Source organism: Sylvia atricapilla, chromosome 14 (genome assembly GCF_009819655.1).
Source record: "Sylvia atricapilla isolate bSylAtr1 chromosome 14, bSylAtr1.pri, whole genome shotgun sequence".
NCBI classification, from domain to species: domain Eukaryota; kingdom Metazoa; phylum Chordata; class Aves; order Passeriformes; family Sylviidae; genus Sylvia; species Sylvia atricapilla.
In genome coordinates, this window is record NC_089153.1 from 9120180 (window position 1) to 9142129 (window position 21950).

The 21950-nt window shown below is 49.7% G+C and overlaps 1 protein-coding gene across 2 annotated transcripts in view; it reads left to right on the forward strand.

Annotated features, from left to right (window-relative positions):
• The first annotated feature begins 8408 nt into the window (after positions 1-8408).
• Positions 8409-21950, forward strand: part of JADE2 (jade family PHD finger 2) — a 72634-nt gene continuing 59092 nt past the window's right edge. The window contains exons 1-3 of one of the 2 annotated variants that reach the window (XM_066329030.1): positions 8409-8964; positions 15399-15456; positions 17920-18005. In XM_066329030.1, coding sequence (XP_066185127.1) covers positions 15399-15456; positions 17920-18005 — 144 coding nt within the window. In that variant the 5' untranslated portion in view covers positions 8409-8964. The remainder of the gene's footprint in view (positions 8965-15398; positions 15457-17919; positions 18006-21950) is intronic. The other variant, XM_066329029.1, reaches the window with a different exon arrangement.

A 21950-nucleotide genomic window follows, 5' to 3' on the forward strand; every position in this document is an offset into this window, starting at 1 on the left:
GCCTCCAGCTGGCCTAGGAGGCTTATCAGCTCTGTCTGGCTGGGTGTTAACAGTTTATTTGCATAAGTACCTGTCCCCGTCATATGCCGCTTGCCTTTGTGACTCACTGTAGTTGTTTATTTTTCCTCCAGCAGCCAGGCTTTCGGCTGCTGCTCCCTGAGGTATGCCAGGGCAGATGCCAGCACCCCAGGCACTGCGGGATGCCTGGCACGCTTGGGGCAGGAGTTCACCCTCCCTGGCTCACCCGCTCCTCCAGCCCTGCGGGACCAGCTCGGAAATTAAATGTGTAACTGGTCGGGTCCTGATTTCTCCCGGCTGTCAAGATAAAATTAAACTAAACCCTCCCCATTTCACACCTCAGCAGCTGTCCCTGGCTGGGGAGAGCCAGGCTTCACCCAGGCCCACAGTCCCAGCTCCTGCTGCAGGGAAGGGTGATGCATCTGGGTCGAGGGCTGGGTGATGGGTAGGCGCCTCCTCCCTGCTGATAGCACTCACAGAGTCTTAGAATGCCCTGATTTGGAGAGGACGCACACAGACCATTGAGTCCAGCTCCTGACCCTGCACAGGACAACCCCCGAAATCCCACCATGTGCCTGAGGGTGTCATCCTAAGGGAATTTGGACATTGTCCAAATGCTCCTGGAGCTCTGTCAGGCTTGCTGCTGTGACCATTCCCAGGCGAACATGTTCCTCTGCATGACCACCCTCTGGGTGAAGAACCTTTTCCTGATACCTTTATTTTAAGGACCTGAGATCCTTAAGGTGTTTTCTGCACTCAGGTCTCAACTCCAAAGGCAGAGGCAGTGTAACCTGCCAGACCAACTCTTTGGGCTGTGCTAAAGCAAGCACTGTACAGCTCTGCTCCAAGGGCTGGTCGTGACCGCGGAGTCACCTCCTCAGCTAGGAGCCAAGCAATCTTGTTTCTGCTCATTAGCTCTGAAAGGTTTCTCCATCCATAATAAGAAAGTCATTAATGTTAAACTTCCGCTGCCAGGTAGGATTGATTTGAAGATTATAACCACTATAAAGGGGGGATGCATTGCATATACAATGTGTTGAAGTCCTGGCATGCAGGAATTGTTGCTTCAATGGTTGCCTGTCATCTGTGGAGCCCATCAAAGCTCATCCATGGCAGCTCAGCAGCCTGGAAGGGCTAGCAAAGAGTGGCTACTTTCAAAGGAAAAGGTAAATTCAAATCAGTAGCATCCTCTGCAGAAGGGCTGTAATCCTATCCCAGGAGATGACAGAATTGGTGATCTAACGTGTCTCCATGCTCTTGTTGCTGTGATATTTTACAAATATGATGCACAGCCTCAGTGTTCACAGATGTGAAAAGCTCAATGTGGAAGCCCCTCTCCAAGGAGCTACCAAGACTGACGTATCTTCAGGAAAATGTGTCCCAGAAACCTGGATGCTGTGATGTGGTGTGTTCTGCTGATGTTTCTGCTTCCCCTCCACGGCTGATGTGTCAGTGAATCATCTGTCCACCCAGCCAGCCACTTCTTGTATGTAAAAGTTATTTTAGACATGTATTTTTGGTGTTCATCATATCATTATAAAGTGCTTTTGACAATGTACCAGTTGAGCTGTGCCAGGCATGCTTTGCTCCTCTGACTGGGAGATGGGATGGATGGATGGATGGATGGATGGATGGATGGATGGATGGATGGATGGATGGAGGGATGGATGGATGGATGGATGGAGGGATGGATGGATGGATGGATGGAGGGATGGATGGATGGATGGATGGATGGATGGAGGGATGGATGGATGGATGGATGGATGGATGGATGGAGGGATGGATGGATGGAGGGATGGAAGGATGGATGGATGGAGGAACTTGGTGAGAAGAATGAGGGATTTGGCTCAGCTTACCACATCCAGCCTCAGCTCTGACTGTGTGATGTTACAGGGCAGACCAAAGTGTATGAGAAAGAAGTAAACATGGAAAGGCAGATAAGCATTAGTTTGCTATGTGTATGATCACTGAAGAATCCGTGGATTTGGTTTGTCCAAAGAAAAATGCAGAGAGAGAAAACAGAGAGAGAAAGAAGCAACCAATACACCCTGTGAACCGTTCGAAAAGTGGTTAAGATAAATTCGTGAAGCCAGGAGAGTGCTGCAGGAATCTCATTATAAACATCACGTTAAGTTGTATATCAAGAAATCCCCAGCTCTCCATCTTTATCTCTTCTCCTTAAATGCATTAGCAGCTGAATTGTCCTTCTGACTACTCTCAGGTCTTTCTGAGACATTGTTTCCCATTCCATGTGCTTCCCTAACCCAGGCTGGGTTTGCTGCATGGGAACACTGATGGAGTGTCCATGTCAGCCCCCCTATGGTTAAAACCAACCCTGTAAGCAAACCTTCATAATTTTATTTATGACTTTTGGATGAGATAATGGTTTTCCACTTTGAAAAGAAAGCTTGCTACTTCAACATTTATTTTCTATAAATGCCATGGCATTTATATTGCAACAGGAGACTATTCAGTGACATTATCTGATAAATATCGTGTTATACAGCTGCAATTTACAATGCATATATTTTTAACGGTGCTTCTAAGCTAAATTAAATGCTTCTAAAATATGGTACTTAAGGAAAACAAATGTCTGTTCTAGCAATTTTGTTTTTCAGAGTGCACTATTTTTTTAAAACCAGATACCATCTTCATCCTGTCAGGCAGTAAATTATGCACTTGCACTTTCATAAACTCTCCCCTTGGGAACTTAGTCAATGAAATGGAAATGTCTTTTTCACACCCTCCAACTCTAGAGAAATACAAGGAAATAGCCAACTTGGTTATAAACTGAATGTCTAGAGGGAATCCATATAAAATGTGGATTAATGCAGTCCTGATCCATGTATTGTTTAGCATATGTACCATTCACTCAAATGGTGCATTGAGTTGTGACTGGGATCAATAATGTCTTCCCTTTTATTTTTTTGAATTGAGAGAATAATTGCATGTTCTGTGGTGGGATGTGCAGGTACAAAGACCCCCCTGGCACTGGACTGTGAACCTCTCTCCCAAGGCAGGACACCTGCAGGAGAAGGAAAGCTCTGCTGGCCTGCTCAGGGAGTAAAGCACTTACACTTGGGTTGATCTTTGCTGTGCTCTGGGGTGGGAATGGGCAGGACACAAATGGCAAGTGCTGCCCGTGGGATAGCCTTTCATGAGGGAGAGCAGAGCTACTGAGGCAGCTGAATTCGATGTTCCCTGTAGGTCCCTTCCAACTGAATTACTCTAAATCTACTTCTACTTTCGCCATCCATCACCCAGAACCACAGAGTTTTGCCTGTTGCAGTCAAACGTCTTCCCATGAAGCCCTGTGTGGTCCAAGGAGTTGTGTTATCCCCTCACCACATCGCGTGTGGAAAACGTGAAAAGCCAGAAAAAGGCAGCAAAGGAAAGAAAGCCAGGAAGGGAGATGCAGGGGAGTCTGCTGAGATGCCCAAGGATCCCTCAGAAGCAGGAGGAGTTATAGCAGCTCTCTGGCCCAGGAAGGGCACTGAAGCTGTTCGCTTGACTACTGATGGTTCTCATTTCCCTCAATCTACCTTTAAGAGCCCTCTAAAAGCCTCAGCTCATCCAGCCTGGGCAATGCATGAAATGTGAGATGTGTTTAGATGTATTTGGCCATAGCAGCAAACTTAGAGAAAACAGGAAAATCAACAGCAACAACAACAAAAAAGGAATCTTGAAATTTGGCAGAAAAAAATGTAGTGCAAACCCCACAAGAACGTGAGTATCTTCACAAAAAGCCACTCGTGGATGCATTCCTTAAAGGTAATCCCTTCAGACAGTGTGAGGCTGCCATTTCTTTGAAAGATATTAAAGCAGCTGTTGCTAGAACACAGAGAATTACAGAGCTAGCTGTCAAGGGATGGACATTTTGTAATGCTATATCTACTTTTTTTGTTTTGTTTTGTTTTAATTTACAGTTTATTTTGATACCAAATTTCCAGGTATTGAAGGTAATTGAGACTGCAAACAAAATCTCACTATCCACTGATCTGCCAAATCAAATTTTTTCTCCTGTAAGTATAGGTTTTTTCCTTAGCTTCAGAGAGGAAAAGAATTATGCAGAATGAATGAGAAAGAAAAGGGATTAGTTTATATAATGACCATAGCAGCCATCTCTCCCTTGATCTGTAGCAGTTCATCCTTGAAGATGCGAATGATTATTATTGCAATTTAGAACAGAGCTTGTCCATTTTCCTTCTGCTACATCTGCTTACTACTCTACAAATTAGCACATATTTTAATAAAAACTAAATATCCTGTCTATAGCTGGGATACTGGATGGCCCCAGCTGGGATATGGATGCAGCAAGATTCTTATTATCTTTATGTTGCCCTCCTGGAATGACTCTGCACTGCTCTGGTCCTTGAAAAGAATTAAAGTAGCCACGAGGCTATTTTGATGACTTCTGGCCGCCAGAGGCCTCAAAAGAGGGCATCTAAGGCAGTAAATTAGCAGCTGTGTGTCTCCTGCGCTGTTTTTAAAGTTGTGTGGTGTTTCTGAGGGATCTCTAGGAACTCTCGGTCATTGGAGCAACTCCCTGCTCCATGATGGTCCTCCCACACCCAGCACCAGGACTGGGTGGGTGCCACAGCAGGAATGGGCCAAGGGAGCTGAGCTTCCCTCGGGTTCTTTCACTAGCTAATGTCAGAAGATAGAATAGTTCTAAAGATCTTCAAAATTACATTGCATTTTTGCTCTCTTTGGGAACTACCTGCACTCCCATGGACCAGTCCCATCAGTCTGGTTCTCCTGTACTATGGCAATGAAATTTGATGCCAGCGTGGGCATCCTCCTTCTCTTGCCTTCACTGAGATTTTCACTGGTCTCAGCTCGTACTGAGAGGTTTTTTCAAATCGAAGTGTTGAAGATGAACTATTTCATATGCTTGTTCTCCTGAAGTCGCTTTAACACTTCTGTAGCTCTAAGGTGAGCCAATTCAACCCTAAAACGCAGGCATTCGCACCTAATCACTCCAGCAGGATGCTCCTCCAAGGTGGGAAAACAGCCCCGAGGTGACAGCCCTGCAGCATTTTGGGGGACTCAGGGTAAGTGATGGGATTTAACTCAGCAGAACTCATACAAAACTCAGAGACTCTGTGTTTCACTTCAAAACATCTGTTAATTCTACTTGCATCCTCATCATCGAAAGGCTGCCTATATTTTTCCTTTCAGGTTTGAGAAAATAAGCACCGGTGAATGAAGATGAAAGAGAAATGTTGCTGGTTTCTTCCCTGGAGATCATATTTCTTACTTGTTGCATAACTGCTTATTTTAGCATCAATCAGCCAAGCCTTTGTTGTGCAGACAATTCTGTCCTTTTAAAGGATTTGTGCAGTATTGTTTCTTCCAAAATGCGCTTTTTTTTGTTTTTATTATTAGATTTATTTCCTCTCTTAGCAAACGCCAACTGACAACACCCTGCAACACCCCGTCAGAGCTCTTCATAAGTGTTACATAAATGTCATACCATGTAAACTGAGTGTTGTATATAACATATACACGGCCTTTTGGAGAACCATCCACCATGACACACGTTTCAGTGTGCGTCACGTTCATGCATTTGTACACAAGCTGTGTTTAAGTGTGCGTATATGGTAGCCAAAAACCTATTAAAGGTAGTACTCAAAAAGCAGAAATGTCCGAGCTCTTGTCAGTGCAACTCATCTACACCCTTTTGCTGAAGCAGAACAAGACTTTAATTGCGTGTTCAGATCCTCTTCTCCTTCTGCATCGCTGTGTGTGCGGTGAGATGGTCAGCGAGGGCTCAGCAGTGCCTATTGTTCAGCACAGGAGCCCAGGCAGAGCACATTATTCAGCACATTATTCACGTGTCTGACCACTTTTGGATTTCACAACAGCAATAGGAAATACAGCTCCAGTATTTCTCTGTGCAGTTTTCAAAGCAGAGCAAGGTGCTCATGTTGTGGATTGTAAAAATGTACTGAGGGTTTACAACTAGGCATGCTGTGGACCTGCCACGCCATGCCATGACCTTCTTCAGAGGTGAACTCCAGAAATCCTGGAGAAATGGCCCAGAGGGTGGTAAGGCTGTAGCATGCAGGACCAGAGCAGGGACCTGCAGGTTCCTCAAAAGACAGAATTATTAATTTCCTCATGGCTTTTTCTATAGCACTTTCCACTACACTGCCTCAGTGCTTCAGCACCTTCATTAATCTTCCCCAAACACTCATTCTGAAGATGGGTCAGAGTGACACATGGATGGATTAAGGTCAGTTTTGACTAATTCAGGGTACTCCATCTGAAAAGCATAACGTCTGCGTTTTCAGAGCATTTAACATGATACAGCACTTCATACATGCAAGCACAGCACCCAGTGCTTCCAGCTGCACAAAGATGGATGCCAGCAATTCAGGCTAAAGGTTTCCAGCCACACACCCGCAGTGTGGGCAATACAACCATCAGCAGCCAAAAGTTTGGGTTAATGACTGGTGGTGTTACACAGCCTGTGGCAAGGGCACGGAAAGAATCTGCTTCTTTGGGAGAGTTTTGTCCTCTCATCACAGTCTGTCTGTGTCTTGTAGCCCTTGCATTGCTCCTTTGGCAGTCTTTGGTTGTGCAGATAAAATGAGGATCTGGCCAAAATTTGTTTCCTTTTTGGACTTACAGAGCAGATCCGTGCTGTGCAGGTGTCACAGAGAAATCAGATTGTGATAGTGTAACTGAGAACTGCATTCGAGTATGTGTGCACAGCCAAATCTCCAGAAACTGGTATGGAATGCCTCACTTTGGACACTTCTGACGTCCGGACCAGGTAACACAGTGACCTTCACAACATCCCTTAAGGCAGACTGTGCTACAGATGAGGTGGGATCTCTGGGAGAAGTCCTGTCAAGGACTTCAAGACAGGGGCTGTGGTCATGAATCCCACTGCTCTTGTAACCCCAGGAAATGCTTTTTAGCCAGTAGCTGATGTCTCCTGTTCCCTGGGGGGCTGCTGAGAGGGCTATGAGCACCTGAAGCAGCAGCTGCCCCAAGAGCAGCATTTTGAGATTTCAGCTGCCAGAACTGGGCATGTTTAATTGCTGTGTGGTGAACTGCTCTTCAAAACCCAGTAACATGACTGATTTGGGTGGATTTGTCTAAAAGACCATGAAAGGCTGCTTCGTGCCAAATTTCAAGACCTTGTTTCCAGTGTTAGTCCTAAGAACCAGAGCAACTCCAAGAATGACCAAAGTGATGCTCTTCTCCTACTCTGCTTTGATCCTTGGAAGTGCCAAAGGACTTGGAACGTTCGGAAAACATCCAGCACAGGCTGCCAAGGCAGAAAGTTACAGCCTAATTCATTCAAGTTTGGTAATTTATAAGGAGCCACAACAGAGATGTAAGTCGGGGAGCATCTGGCTATTGTAGCTCTGGTTCCTAATGGTTTATAATTGGTAATTCACAGTTTTAGGACTGACCAGCTTGGCAAATTATAAGAGATGATGGCAGATTGTCACTGAAAGAGAGTCTTTAACTTGAGTTTTAATCTTCTGCAGTGATGGTTTAAAACAGTGCAAGCCAACTTCTGAAGGGCCCCTGGGAGTTGGGGAACACGTATGCTGTACATCCAATTATTATTATTATTTTAATTTGAGAAGCCGTTTCTATCCCGACAGCACTGCTGTCGTTGCTTTTAATCCTGCGGAAAACAGCTGGCAACAGGCAGCCCTGAACCACCCAGAGCCCAGAACACTGCTTTGGGGAGCGCACAGCAGCCTCATCCCGCGCGGAGTTGGGCGGCAGCCGCGCCGCTCCGCACCTCTGCGCGGAAACTCTGCGAAGTTTTTTGGGGGGAACACACACATACACGCACACGCGCGGCTCGGGGGGACTCTTCTGCTGCGGCCGCATCCCCAGCCCCGCCGCTCCTCGCCCCTCCGGAGCGGCCGCGGAGGCTCCGCGTGTCCCCCCCGCACACCCCCAGCGCTTCCCACGCCCCGCGCCCGCGGAACTTCGCTACGCGGGTGCGGGAGGGAGGGAGCAGCTCCGCACCGCGGCCCCCGCCCGCCCCGCGATGGGCAAGAGCCGTCTTTTTGACGCAGGAGAAATGGCAAATTTTAAGTACGTCATTAATATGGCGCCAAAAGCCTTGGTTTCTTTTTTTTTTTTTTTTTTTTTTTTTTAAGTATAAGCTTTCCCCCCCCCCTTTTTTTTTTTTTTTTTTTTTTTTTTTTTTTTTTCTGTAAGGTTGGCGAAGCCGGCCCGTGTACGCGTGTGCACAGCGCGGAGAGGGGGAGCGGGCGGCGGGGCGGGAGGGCTGAGGGGGGGCGGAGAGCGTGAGTGTGTGCGAGTGTGAGTGCGTGTGTGCAGGGCCGGGCTGCGGGGCGCCGGGGCTGCGGGCGAGCGGCGCTGGGGCTCCGGGCAGCGCCATGGGGCCCCGGCGGCCGGCGGGGGGGGTGACGCGGGGCGGGCGGCGGCGGCGGCGGCGCGGCCCGCGATGGGACCCGCGCTGCCCGCACCTGGCCCTGCCGCGGCGCCCGGGGAGGGGAGAAGGCGAAGAAATTGAAGATTTGGGGCGGCCGAGGCGGGGGGGGGGGGGGGGTGGGTGGGGGGGGGTGGAAGCACCGCCACCATTATCCGTCCCCGCTCCGAAAGTCGCTTCCCCGCCTCCCTGCCGGAGCCGGAGCCCGGGCGGCGGCGGGGCGCGGAGCGCCGGAGGAAGTGCGGGGTGAAAAAGAAAGAGAAACAGGCGGGCAGGGCTTGCCCGGCCGCGGCGGAGCGGCCATCTCGGCTGGGAGCGGGGCCGCATCCATGGAGTTACCGGGCGGGCGCTCCTAAGGAGGGCCCGGGCGGCGCGGCCCCGGCGATGACACCGTATTGAGCCGCCGAGGGGGCTCTCCCGGCCGGGGACTGCGGGAGCATCCCCCGCCCCCGCCTCCTCCCGCCTGTCACCCCAGAGACCGGCGCAACTCCGGGCGGACACTCCTGGCCAAGGTAAAGGCTCGGCGGGGTGGCGGCGGGAGCGGGCTGGGTTTGCAGCGGATGGTTATTTTGCAGCTCCCCCTGCTTTTGCCGTATTTCTCTCCTTTTTTATTATTTATTTTTTTCCTCTCTCCCTCCCCCGGCTGCCGGGCGGGGGATGTGCAGCATTCCCGGGGCGGATGGCGCACGGCGGTCACTCTCCTTTGGAAGTGCGGGAGGGAGGCGGCGGGGGGACGTAAACAAGAACTTTTCGAGGCTCGGTTCGCCGCTTCGTCCCTTTATTCCCCGAATTAATGACTGCGGCAGCGGCCCCGCGCCCTGCCCCGGCCGCCGGGAGAGGAGGGGACGGCGGGGCGGCCCGCGGGGCTCGGGCGGGCAGCGGCGGCTCGGCGGGCGGCAGCGCGGGGCGGGCGGCGCGCTCGGCAGCGGCGCGGCCGCGGGCGCGGAGCGCTGCGCGGGGCCGGGATGGCGGTGCCCGGGGGCGTGGCGGCTGCCGGCTCCCGCCTGCCCTCCCCTTCCTCCCCCCTTCCCTCCCCACCGCGGGGCTTTCCCCGCCGCCTTCCCCCGCCGCGCCGCGCCGCTGGCTCCCGGGGCTGCCGGGGCCCGGAGGCACCGCCGCGCTCCCCCCCCTCCCCCGGCGGCATCAGCCGCGCTCGGAAACATCCCGCGTCTCTCCGCGCCCTTGTCCCTCCGGGCCGCTCCCCCTTCCTCTCCCCGGCCACCTGCCCCCTCCGCAGGCTCCCCGCTGCATCCTTCGGGGAAGCCGGCGGCGCCCCCGCCGCGCTGCTGCCCCTTCCCCACCTGCCGAGCCGCTTCCCGGGCAGGATGCGGCGCCGGGAGCGCCCCCCGGCTGCCCCGCGCCCGCGGTGGGAGCGGCGAGCTGCAACTTGGGAAGCGCTGCAAAGGCGGGAGGCTGCTCAATTGTCAACCTCGATCGCAATTAGGGGAGAAAAAAAAAAAAAATCTCTCTCTCCATACCTATACGTTTTGAGCGCTTTTTGAGTGGGAAGAGAAGGATGGTGTGGCATTCACGGGGAAAATTCTCAGTGCCTTTTCAGCCCCCACAGTGAAAATTGTTTTGAAGGGCTTGAGCAAGGACCTTCCGACCGCTTGGACATTTCTAAGAGGAGATTTTGCTTGGGGGAAAAAAAAAATGATCTGATCTCAGCCTTCTCCCCAGGGGTAAGGATCCCAGCTTTTAGGAATGGTGTTTGACCTTTAAGCATTTATTGGCTACTGGGGTTAAAATAAGCTTGAGATAGGAGTAAAAATAGCTTGCAGAAAGGTTAAATCGAAGGTTAAATTTGTTTTTCTTAGGAAAATTGAGGCTGATGTTCAAAAATGTAGGCTTGGAGGAAAAGATGGAGGGTACCCGTTAGGGGGTCTGTAGGCAAGGAGATGCAATTCTTTTAAAGTATTGATGGCTGCTAATAGTGTTTGACACCCAAGTTCTGAAAGTTGCTGGCTGGGTGGTCCTTCAGATCAGGTCTTAGTCTTTACCTTTCTGTGGGTTTTCATCTTTCCCGGAGATTGGAATGTCTGTAGCTCCTGTTGATTTCCTCTTGAGTTTTTGATGCTCCAGAGACCTGCAGGATGGGGCAGCCAGCTGTGGGCATGGAGCTGTACCCGGTGTCCCTTCTCATGCCCTGTGTCCCTGCCTGCACCTTCCCCCAGGAAGGCAGGGGTGGCCCCAGTGCCCTCAGTAACCTTTCTGATTACCTGTGCTCTGTCTGGGCTTGCCAAAGAAAAAAATGGATAATTAGAAGGTAACGAGTCAGAAGAGGCAAGTAAAGTTAAAAATGTGAGTAGTAAAGAAAAAAAAAATCCCCTTGTAGATGGGGAGAAAAGCAAAGCACAGGAAGTAAACGAGGGCTTGTTTTGTTTTAAATTGAAATGAGATTAAATTTTGCCCTGGGGAGCCAAGACAGCAGAGTTGATACGGAGGAGAGGAGGGATGGCTTGCTCCTCACCTGGGCACCTGAGCTTTTGCTGGAAAGCTGGGGCTGGCAGCAACCTGTTGAGGAGGCGAGGGACAGACGAGCCCCGGCAGGCAGGGGCAGGCTCCTGCTGCCCAGAAAATGGTTATTCTAGGTACCAGGATCCTGCCCTTTCGCATTTACACTTTGCACGGCTACCAGGGAGGTTAGGAAAAGCTTCCTCCCAGATGTAGGAGGCTGAGCAGCGCGATTTGCTGCGAGTCTTGTTGGCCCCGCTGCTGTGCATCCTTTGGTCCAAAAGTTTGCTCTTCTGTTACTATGAAATTGGGGCTGTGCCAGTTTGGGGGATGCTGCTGCTCTCTCAGAGCCTCCTGTAGCAGTGCTTGGCTCCAGAATTTGCTCGTGGGAAAAGGCAATGGGACGAGGACAACCCTCCCACGGCGTTACAGACTGGGGCGTTCCAGCCCTCCACCCTTTTTATTACACTTTCTAACAACTGCCTGGTGTTCCTAGACAGAGGGAAAAGCACATTTGAGGCAGAGGGGAAGCGCTGAGGGGAAGCGTCGGGAGCAGCCCCGGGGCTCGGTGGCAGCCGGCGGCCACAGGCACCGGGACGGGGTCCCCGGCGCGGGGTCGGTGACCGGAGCCGTGTGCGTGCCGCTGGGGGCACTATGTTCTGTTTGTGTTCCTATTTCTGGGCCGGGAGAACAAACAGGGAAGTGGTTTTTCTGCAGTCTCATTGCAGCTCACAAACAGAGCACATCATTCAGGCGGTGTTGCTCACAGCGTCAGAGGTGACGGCGCGGGGACGGAGCGCGGCGCATCCCTCAACCTGCGGGGAGGAGGTGATGACCAAATCCTTTTCCTTTTTTTTTTTTTTTATTTTTTTTTTTTTTAAATTCCTGCGACTTACGCAGGTTTCTGTGCCTGTTCCCTGTGGAAGTGGGGAGCACAGGCACGTATGAATTTCTCTATTTGCTTGCCACAATTCAGAATGTTTCGTTCTTGGAAACAGTGGAAACAGCCTCTGCACAGGGTGCTGGGATGCCTCTAAAAATCTCCAAATCGCACGTGGACTTGATGTGAAGAAGAGTTTGCGGGGAGCTGGGAAACATCAGGGGGTTTCCCAGAGCACAGGGCTGGCGGAGGGGGTCTGCAGAGAAAGATCTCTGTACTAGCTGAAGGCTGGATGGGGCATTTGGGTTTAGTGTGGATGGCAGCGGGTGCCTGTCCCTGGCACTGTGCCCAGTTGAGCTCAGGGTCTGGGCACAAGCATCTCCGTGTTCCAGCAGTAGCTGTCTTCACCTCTCCCAGGTTGCATGAACAGGGCAAAATTGCATTCCCAAGAGCTCCTCTCCAACCTTCCCTGCTGTGAGGCAGGACCAGCCAGCCTCAAGCCATCATCCCCATTTTGACACCAATGGTGGTGCTAATTTGTCCAAGGATGTAGTGATTTACATTTGTTTAGGCTGATGAAGGGCCATCATCCTTGGTTTAGCATTTATCTGCCTTTCTCAGCTAGAACAATGGCAATGCTAAACATGTTGGTTTGCAGGCAGATCAGTTTTTGGTTTCCAGGCATTAGCCAGGGCTATGCCTGTGGATTTGAGTTGCAGACACTTCAGGGGGATGTTCATTTGTTTATAAAAGAAACCCACATCTGTTTCTGTTTGAATTTTTTAAGCAAGCCTACATAGAAACCTTTCACTTGGTTTCTGGCTCTGTAAAAACTAGATTTTGGGCCAAGTTTGACCTAACAGTGACCTTTTCAAAGTATTACAAATTTTTTTGGTATTTGTTTATGACTTTATTAATGATGCCATGTGGGGAATGGGTCAGTTAAAGGTGAAATTAACTTTAAATGTAAACAAAGATTAATTTTGGAGCAGAGACCAGATTTTGTGGCGACTTCAGTTGCTCAGTAGTTCACCAGCTGAATTGCTCCTGGGAGCTTTTGGGAGCAGGAGTTCTGGCCCTGGGAGGGATGTGGGCAGTGGGTCCTCCCACCCCCCATACTCGGTGCCAAAAGGGTGGTAGGAGCTCAGCCACCATCAGACTTTATAACTCTGGGATACAGATGGGGAAATGGCCCAATTACCCTTCTACAGTAAATTCCTCTCTTAAGTGCCATGGGGTTTACTACTGTCTGGCTGCTCAAGATGAGTCCCTCTGAAAAAAACAGCACCTTCTTAGCATGGCCTGGAATGTAACCATTTTCTGGAATGGCCTGGGTTTGCCCAAAAGGTTTTGCTCCCTTCAGGCTCACTACCTTGTGTGTCATCCCCTGCCCAGCCTTTCAGTGCTTCTGTTCAGAGATGCCTCTACTTCGCTCAAGCCAGAATTTCATTCAGAAATTTAATGCGGTTTGGTTTGGAGGATGCTGTCTTGGATCCTGCCAAACAGTGGCAAAATGATTTACTGGAGTACAGACACTATTTTTACCTGCAATGTGAACCACTTCTGTGTGTGAATATCAATTAATCTTGTTACGTAGTGAGTGTGTTAATTCTGTAGGCAGCTGTAGGACAAAAACAGGATGCAGAGACCAAGTTCAGCTAGAGGGATTAGTGCATCTCCTCATACAGATCAGCCAAAACCAGTGGCAACCTCCTGCTACCTGTGCTGAGCATTGATTGGAAACCTTTTCCCTGCCTTGGAAGCAGAGTGATGTCAGTGATGCTGTCTTGCTGTAAAAGCAGAGGTGGGAAACCTGGGAAATCTCACTGGCTATCAGTAGCATTCCTTTGCTTCAGCTCAGGTGTTTAGTTCCCTCCTCATGGCTTTGGTTTATTTAATCACTGTGATTAGGAACTCTTAATAAAAGCCTTGCTCTGTCTTTGTGCTCCAAGTGTCTGTTTGCCACTTCAGACCAGTAGGAACCAGTTTAAAAGGTTGAGGTAGGATTTTCACTAAAAGTAAACTGCAGTTTGAGCTATCTTCAATTTCATTTCCCCCAAGCAAAATCTAATGGCTACTTGGAACAAGGCTTTAATAACATCTGTTTTCCCTTGAATCACCAAGGGAAAAGTATTGATATTGCCATATTCTCAGGGAGTGTTTTAAGTCACATTTTGACAGGACAATGCCTTACCGCAATGCTGATAGTTAAAATGTTAAGGATATTTTGTAGTATTTTTCCTTATAATGCTGTGATAGCATTTCTATTGTAAAATACAGCTATTACAGGGTTTTTATATGCTTAACTTGAACATTTCCTGATGTTTGGGGGGAAATGTCATGCCTGCTATCCCAGTCTGTGCTGCTTGTACCTGCTGCAACCAAACCACACAAACCCAATGTTTCATTATCATTCCCACTTACCATTTGTGGAACCAATAGTGGGTATGACGTATGAACACATTCACATTCTTTGAAAATACCACAGAAAGTACCAGGAAGGTTTCCATGAGGTTAAGACTGTTTTTTGTGGATATATTTTGGCTTGCAGCCTGGTGGATAGTTGTCTGCTCCACAAGTAGCCCTTTTCATCCAGAAAAGCCCAAGCCCTGTATTGGGGGCCACGCTGATCAGCCACCAGCCACATTGGTGAAGTCTAGATTCTCAAAAGTTAAAGTACCTTTTTTTTTTTTTTTTTTTTTTTTTTTTTCCTTCCCTGAAGCACCTGCTTTGAGTTCTGAGTGCTTGGCTCCCGAGGGGCGAGTTCAGGAGAACCTGCTGGTTTCAAGCGCTCCTGTGGCTTGCTCAAAGTCTCGAAGCAAATCAGCTGAGCTTGAAACGGGTCTCCTCATCAGTGCAGTGGTACCTGCTGCTGTGATTTTAGGTCTGAAAGGATGGAGAAGCCACTTGCTCACCCCTGGGGGCTCTGGTGCTGGCAGTGCTGCCTGGGGGAGCTCCCAGCAGGGCAGGACACAGTGATGGGAAGTGCTTTGGGTTGGCCTGTGTGACAGATACTGCCTGAGTCTTAAAAGAAGTAGATGCCATGGGAAGATGGGTCAGAGGGTAAAACCCCAGGCTTGTGGTACACAGGGGTTCTCTTCAGCTTTGGGATGATTGTACTTCCCCCTGCAGACATACTGAGAGTGTGCAGTTTCATTCTTCTGTCATTACACTTCTCAACTTTGCAGCTCTGGCAGGTGGTTCACAGGATGTCTTTTCTCCCATCCAATGGCACCACAGTCCCTGGTAGGGCATCCTCTGGTCCTTGTTGGAGCTTCCTCCCTTGGCAGTGCTCTGGCAGAGGAAGAGACATTTGGATGCAAATCCTGCATAGACAAATTTCCATGCAAAGCTGAGTGATCCAGATGCACTCACTGTAACTGCTGGGAGTGGGAAAAGCTGGTAGAAAGACAATTAATGTTTTTTTAAAAATCCACGAGAATTGTTTTCTCTCTTTGTTTTTTTTTTAGCCTCTGGGTAGTTGTCTGTCCTGAGGGTAAGGACTGACTGGTGCTGGGGTAGAAGGGTTTGCAGATATTCAGACAGCAGTGCTTTGGTGCTGAGATGGGTTCTCTGGACATGAAGTGTAATGTTCAATTTCTTTTGTTACAGATGGAAGAAAAACGACGCAAGTACTCCATCAGCAGTGATAACTCAGACACCACTGACAGTAAGACTTTTAATTCAAAGCTTTGAACAAGATTCACCTCCAGCAGTCAAAATGCTTGAATAATTACTTTACAAAGAGTGGAGGAAACTGCATTTACTGGGAAGCCTCAGCACAATGAATAGTGTGTAGGGCTGGGTTTGTCAGAAGTGCAGCAACAAGCTGATATCAATTTATTTAAACACTTGGCTGTGGCTCCTCTTAACTGATGAGAGTGTCTCCCTCGTGTGAGGAGTCTGGGTGAGGAGAGCTGCTGATTGCAGATCTGCTAACGAAGCAGCAAACACCCTTTGTAGATGAGTTGTCCTTTCCTGTGGGCTGCAGCCTGAGACTAGTTTGCTCTTGATTTGGGTTGTTCCAGGGGAAAGGGAAGTTTTTACTGGAGTCAGAGTAAAACTGGAGCCGCATTGTTCCCTTCTTGCAAACTGAAGAGTGATGTGAGAAAAGGGATAGGGCTCAAGCCAGCAAACTTTGCAAGCCCATGCTTGCTTTTCAACATCTACCTCACTTCATCCTCGTTCAGGAAGGCACAGAGGCATATGTTCAACAATAAACATGTGCAAATGTGCTGAATTTTGTCTATAAATAGAGTGCTCTCCTCTCCCACTTACCCCAGGGTTTCACCTGCTGCAGACACACCGCAGTGCCTCGGTGTTCAGTACCCTCAAGGCACCAGCCTAATCCCTTGTCTGGACTCCGGAGTTACTTACTAGTTGCTCTTGGTTTCTTACAAATGTCACAGTAATTTCATCTGGGCAGTGCTGGGAATTTGCTCTCCACACTTTACAGGATCTGGCTGCTGGATATCCAAGAACGAAAGGGACTTCAGTAAAGACACTAAACTTCTGAGCTTTTTCCTAACAGGATGATGGAGAGATTACAGGGGGTTATGGAAAGGCTGATCTTGCTGGGCTTGGCTGCTGTTCCCACAGCTTTAGCCAAAAAAATTGTCAGTGTGAGTGGAGTTAGCACCACAACTGCTGAGGGGAGCCTGCTGCTGGGCTGCCAGCGGGGACCCCCATCCTGCTGGAGCCCCGGGGGCTGAGCTGTGCCTGCAGAAAGTGTTTCAGGCTCTGTCAACACCGCTCACTTCTCGTAAAATGAAACATCTCTATCTCAGAAAGGGGTTTGTTTTGGAAGCCGTGCTCCAAACTTCCCGTCTCCTAATCCCCAGATGCTCAAAGGCTTATGGAGCCGAGCTGTGCTCGCTGGCTTCACTGCCTTTCGGGGGTAAGGCATCTTTAATCATGGTATTAAACAACATGGCCTTATCTCTGTGGGGCTTGGATATTTATGCTGCAGGTGATATCTAAGCTGTTGACAAATGCTCTCCTGCAGGATAGTTGTAAACAGAGTGGTGACCTTCTTTTTCGTGCCTCTGCCAGGAAAGGGTAGTTGTGGTGTGTTATCCAAGCCTGTATAGCTGTGGCATCATACTGTAGCTTGAGAAGAAGGGGCAAGGTGGAAATCAGTGGCTGGTCTCTCCATGAAAGCTGTGGAGCTGCTGCTGCTGCAGTCCTTGGAGCACCTTGCTGAGTAAAGCAGCGTGTCCATGGGCTGCAGTGTAGGGATGTCTGCTCTGGGCTTTGCCTACACTGTCCTGTTATGCTCTGAAATGTTATAAAGAATTTCATCTGTGTGGAGCCCTCTTTAATAACATCTGGCCTGACACTTGAAAAGCAAGCTGTTATTTGGGAACAGGTGATGCCCCCACATTTGGTCTTCATTTTGTGAAGTACAAGAAAGTGCGCTGCAAGTAAAAGAGTACAGGTTGAGCTGGTGCCTCTTCCCCTGCCAGGAAAAACAGGCATGTGGAGTTTACCTGGGCTGAGCTGGTGGAAGAATGGGTGTTTCCCAGTGCAGTGGTACCACAGCCTGATCCCTGAGTCGGCTCAGCTCCTGGGCAGAGAGCACTTCCTGAGATCCCTGTGTACCTGGCTCCATGGGGTTTGGATGTTGCTTCCGCTGGTTTCCTCCTATTTAGCCCTCCAAGGATAAAATCAGTGTTAAGTAGGCCTACTGATAGTTACTTTGTTGCAACATCACAGAAACATTTTTATATACTAGAACATGGAGGGGTCCTGCTGTGCAGAAGACCAAACTGTCATGATTATTATACAGAAATTCCGATGATCAGTTTGTTATTTATTGTTAACAAATATGACTGTATTAAACTGTGTTAATACGACTATTAAACTTTCATTTAAGTGATAATGACACAAGTAGGTTAGAAATCAAGATCAGTAATATAGTGGTTCCTGCACATTTCAGGCTTTAGCTACCCTTCCCTTTGGGAGTGGCAGCAGTGGTGATGATACTGCACAAAAAAAAAGTCATGTCAAGGTATTATTTCATCTCAGTGCTGACCCATAGTGTTGGTTGAGGCTGGAGCAGTGGGCTGGTGGCAAAGGTAAGGAAAAGCTTTGACTCTTTCCCAGGTAACCTGTCTCTGTTGCCTTGTTGCAGGTCACACCACTTCCACCTCCAGATGCTCCAAAATTCCGAATACCAAATCCCCCTGGTCACGGCAGAAGGAGAAGAAGCCCTCTGAGGTACGTGGGCTTTTAGGCTTTTCCCAAAGGAGAGTTTTTCCCATGGGACTGTACTTGCCCAGATGTGGCAGCCAGTGTGCCCATGGCTGGCTGTGGGCAGCGGGTCCAGGACAGGGCATCCCTGGGCAGCCAGAGCCCGTGGTGCAGAGCCACAGCTCCCAGCAGCAGTGTCAGCCCCAGCTCTCCTGGGGAGGGAGCTGATGGATACACCAGGAGCATCTCTGGGGAATGGTGAGGGTCCTTGTGCCCACTCTGTCGCTGTTGAGGCAAGTAACACAGAGTTAAGTTGGAAGTTAAGTTTGGTGGGACTGGGAGGTCCTGCAATACTGGAGTGTCTGCCTGCCAAGATTCCCTGGCTTGGGTGCCTTCCTAGGTGCCCTTTTATTAATGACACAGGTCACAGCACTGGTGGCAGGGGAAGGTGATGTGGAGACTCCTCCCCATGAACAAGTGAGAGGCGTGGAGAGCTGTGAAATGACAGCACAGCTGAGTTGCAGATTGTGCTGTGTTGGTTTCCCCTTGTCACGGGGTTCAAGGACATTAAGCTGAGGCCATCAGTGTCTGACCTTGCTGCAGGGTTTCCCCTTGCTGGTATGAGCATTCTGGGGACACTGCCCAGGTTCACCTGCTGGCTCTGTAGTGCAGGGTCTGGGCTTTGGGTGGGAGGAGCTGTTTGTCCCCAGGGCTGTGCTGGAAGGGGTGGTGCTGTGTCCTGTTTTCCTTATGTGCCTCGGATACATTTCCACTAGCCATGGAAACTATACCAGGCATGAGCTGCTGTTGTAGCAACCTCAGTGTTTGGCAGTGGTCATCTTCATTTCAGCAGCAGCGTGAGCAAAGCCAGAGGGACATTGTTCTCACATTCCCTTCCCTCTGGACTGGGGTCTGGAGTCAAACAGCGCTAATTTTAGAAGCAGATGAAGCTGGCATGGCTCATGTGAACTCCCCAAGCCCTCCTGGTTTCACCTCTCCTGACACTGTGGCCTGGTGAGCACAAACCCCTGTAACATCCTCCTCTTGCATCAAGCTGAGTAGAGATTTTGAGGTTTTCCTGTGGTCACTGCCTGAATTACAGCTGCACTTGGTTCTTACTGCTCTGACAGGTTCACATTGATATATCTGTGTTGGCAAAGGACACAGACTGAAAAAGTCGAAGTTACTTGTGCCTTGGGTAACGAGAGGGACTGGAAAGCTGTTACTGCCAGCTGAGTTAGTTGGAAATACTCCAGAGAGCAAGAACCAGGGGTGCAGATGTTACTGACTGCTGGCAAGGCTGTTGGTAAATTGAATATTAGCACTCGTAATGCTGGGTTTTGGCTATAGATATGTGTCTCTGTGGGTGCAAGGGAGATTTCTGTAAGCTGAATCCTCCTTTGGAAAATGAAGTATTTTAGGCATCTGCTCCTCCTGTGGCATCGTTACCCCTCTCTGAAATAACTGCCCATCCCTGTGCCTGCTGTGTCCATACAGGCCTTTAGTGCTGTCAGGAGTCCCTGCCACAGACATGCCTCATGTTAGATGTGAGAGGATGTGACATGTCACTATGGTGTCACAGGTGCCACCCTGTTGCTGCCCAGTAAAATCTTTTTCTAAGAACTGGGCCATCTTTCTGCCTCAGTGGTGCAGACACATTTTTGTCTTTATTATGAATGACTTCAATCGGCCATCTAAGATTTTACCTGACTGTTACAGAATGTAAGTCCAAAATTCCTAGTGAAAATGCTTCTGGACTTGATGGTAAGACCTGGATCCAAGTTGCAGCTCTACAACAGCTGGAGGGAAAACTAGATCTTAGTCCATGGCACCTGAGGAGACATCAAATGGCTGCAGAGGGCTTATCCCTCTGCTTACTGCTCCATTATCCCTGAGGAGGGTTCTCAGTGAAATGTAGCTGTGGAACAAATAAAGTGGAGTAAAAGCTGAACATGCCCGGCTTAGCAGCAGTTGGGACTGAAAGTGAACCTCTGTGGCTTGTCTGAAATGAAACTCTGGGGGAATTTGGGGAGGCGATGTGTGATTACTCAAGCTGGAGTTTGGCCAGGATGCTCAAGCTGACAAACCATCTTTTACAAAAGCATGGTGGGCACACAAGCAGATGGAGCAGTCCAGAACTCAGCTGTGCTCCCCTCACTGTGCATTGTCCCTGCACTTGCTGGTGTCTAGACCTGCTGGAAATCAGCCCAGCTGAAACTCAGGGGTCAGGAGATTGTCAGAGGTTGGATAGAGTATCACCCCAGAACCTGCAGCAGTGCAGGGAGATGGTTTGGAGGTCACTTCCAATATGAATTTCCTCTCCAACAGCATCTTCTAAACGTTTCAGTGGGTGACCCAAGCTCTCTTCCTGTGAGCACCCATGAACACATGTGGTCCATGTGTGGGATCTTCTGCTTGTCATCTGTGAAATACTGTGGGCTTTGGCACATCCTCCTACAAGCACTGGGGATTTCAGGCATAGGCTGGGACAGGCATCATGTCCTGTTGGAGCAAGTACTGAGAAATGTAAAACACAAGCGACACCACTATCAAACTACTTCACATGAAACAGTGAATCACCTTTTCTTTTGTCCTTCCTGCTGAAGATGGAAACTACAGGGGAATAACAGGGAGAGCAGGATGTGTGTATTAGCAGATATTGAACCCCCAGCCATTTTGGGTCTGGACACACCTTTTCAAACAATAACTCAAACTCCAGGTTTACACATGGCTTGTAGCTCTGTCAAGAGCTGCAGTGGGTGCAGGCATGTCCTGAGGGATGGCCGTGCTGGAGGATGGGCTGGGGTTCACCTGTGTGTGGACCCACCAACCTGTCCTGCCCCTCTCCAAGTCATGTCCCCGTTTCTCTGGGAGCTGCTGTCCCGGAGAAACACGCATTCCTCCTGACAGCCCGGGCAGGAGATAAAAAAAAATGGAAAGCATTAGTGTTACATAGTTATTAGTCGGGTCAGGGGGTGATGTTTATTATGAAAGACTCTGTGAGAAGGGATTAACTATACACATTAAAAACCATCCAATACGAGGCATCTGGAAAAACAAGCTTCTTAACATGGAAAAGTACTGAGCTGTTTGTAAACATCCGCGGAGGGGCCATTGCCAGGGAGGGCGATTATATTTATCTGTGCCTGTCACGGGGCTCTGCCCGGCCTCTTTCCTCACTGTCCCAGGCACCAGGCCTCTGTCTTGGCTCTGTCCCTCGCCGAGGTGACAGTTGTCCTCCCCTGCCCCTTGCCTGGGCAGCAGAGCCTTTGGGGCTGAAACCTGATGCTGCTGGTGCCCTGGGCATGGCTCTGCTGCACTGCTTTGCCTGAAGGCAGAGGATGAACGTGGGCAGCTGCCAAAGGCTTCTTGCATCTGCAGTGATAGCAGTACCAATCTGGTGATTTTAATTAATCTCATTAGTGCTCGTTTGTCTCTTAACTTGTCTGCAAATGGAGCGTGGTGGCTGGTACCCATCTCCCTGGGTCCCTGCGAGGTGCTGCTGGTCGTGCTCCCCACCCTGGGAGCGAGAAGGAGGGAATGCTCTCTCAGGTTATGCCTGCTGTGGATCTGAATCTGCAGCAGGGAATAGACATGCCTGAAGGACAGATTTCTGCTCCTGTCAGTGGCACATTAGTGCAATCCTGCCCCCGGCTGTAGAGCTGCTGGGGATGTGAGCACGAGCCTCGCTGGTTTGACTGCAGTCATCAAGCCTCTCTCCTGTTCCTGACAGGGAACAGTTGTCAGTGTCTAAGGAGAGGATCTAAGAACAAGGCAAGGGTGTAATGATAGTCGCTGGTTCTATCTGCCAGCTCCCAGCCATCAGCAGCCCGGGGACTCCCTTGGATGCTGCCTCTGAGTCACTGCCTGAGCTGCTGTTAGTCACCACCTCCAGAGCTATCTGACATCCACAGTGCTCACCTGCACTGCTGGAGTATATTTTGTAGGGACAAAAGCCTGCTTTTTTTGTGC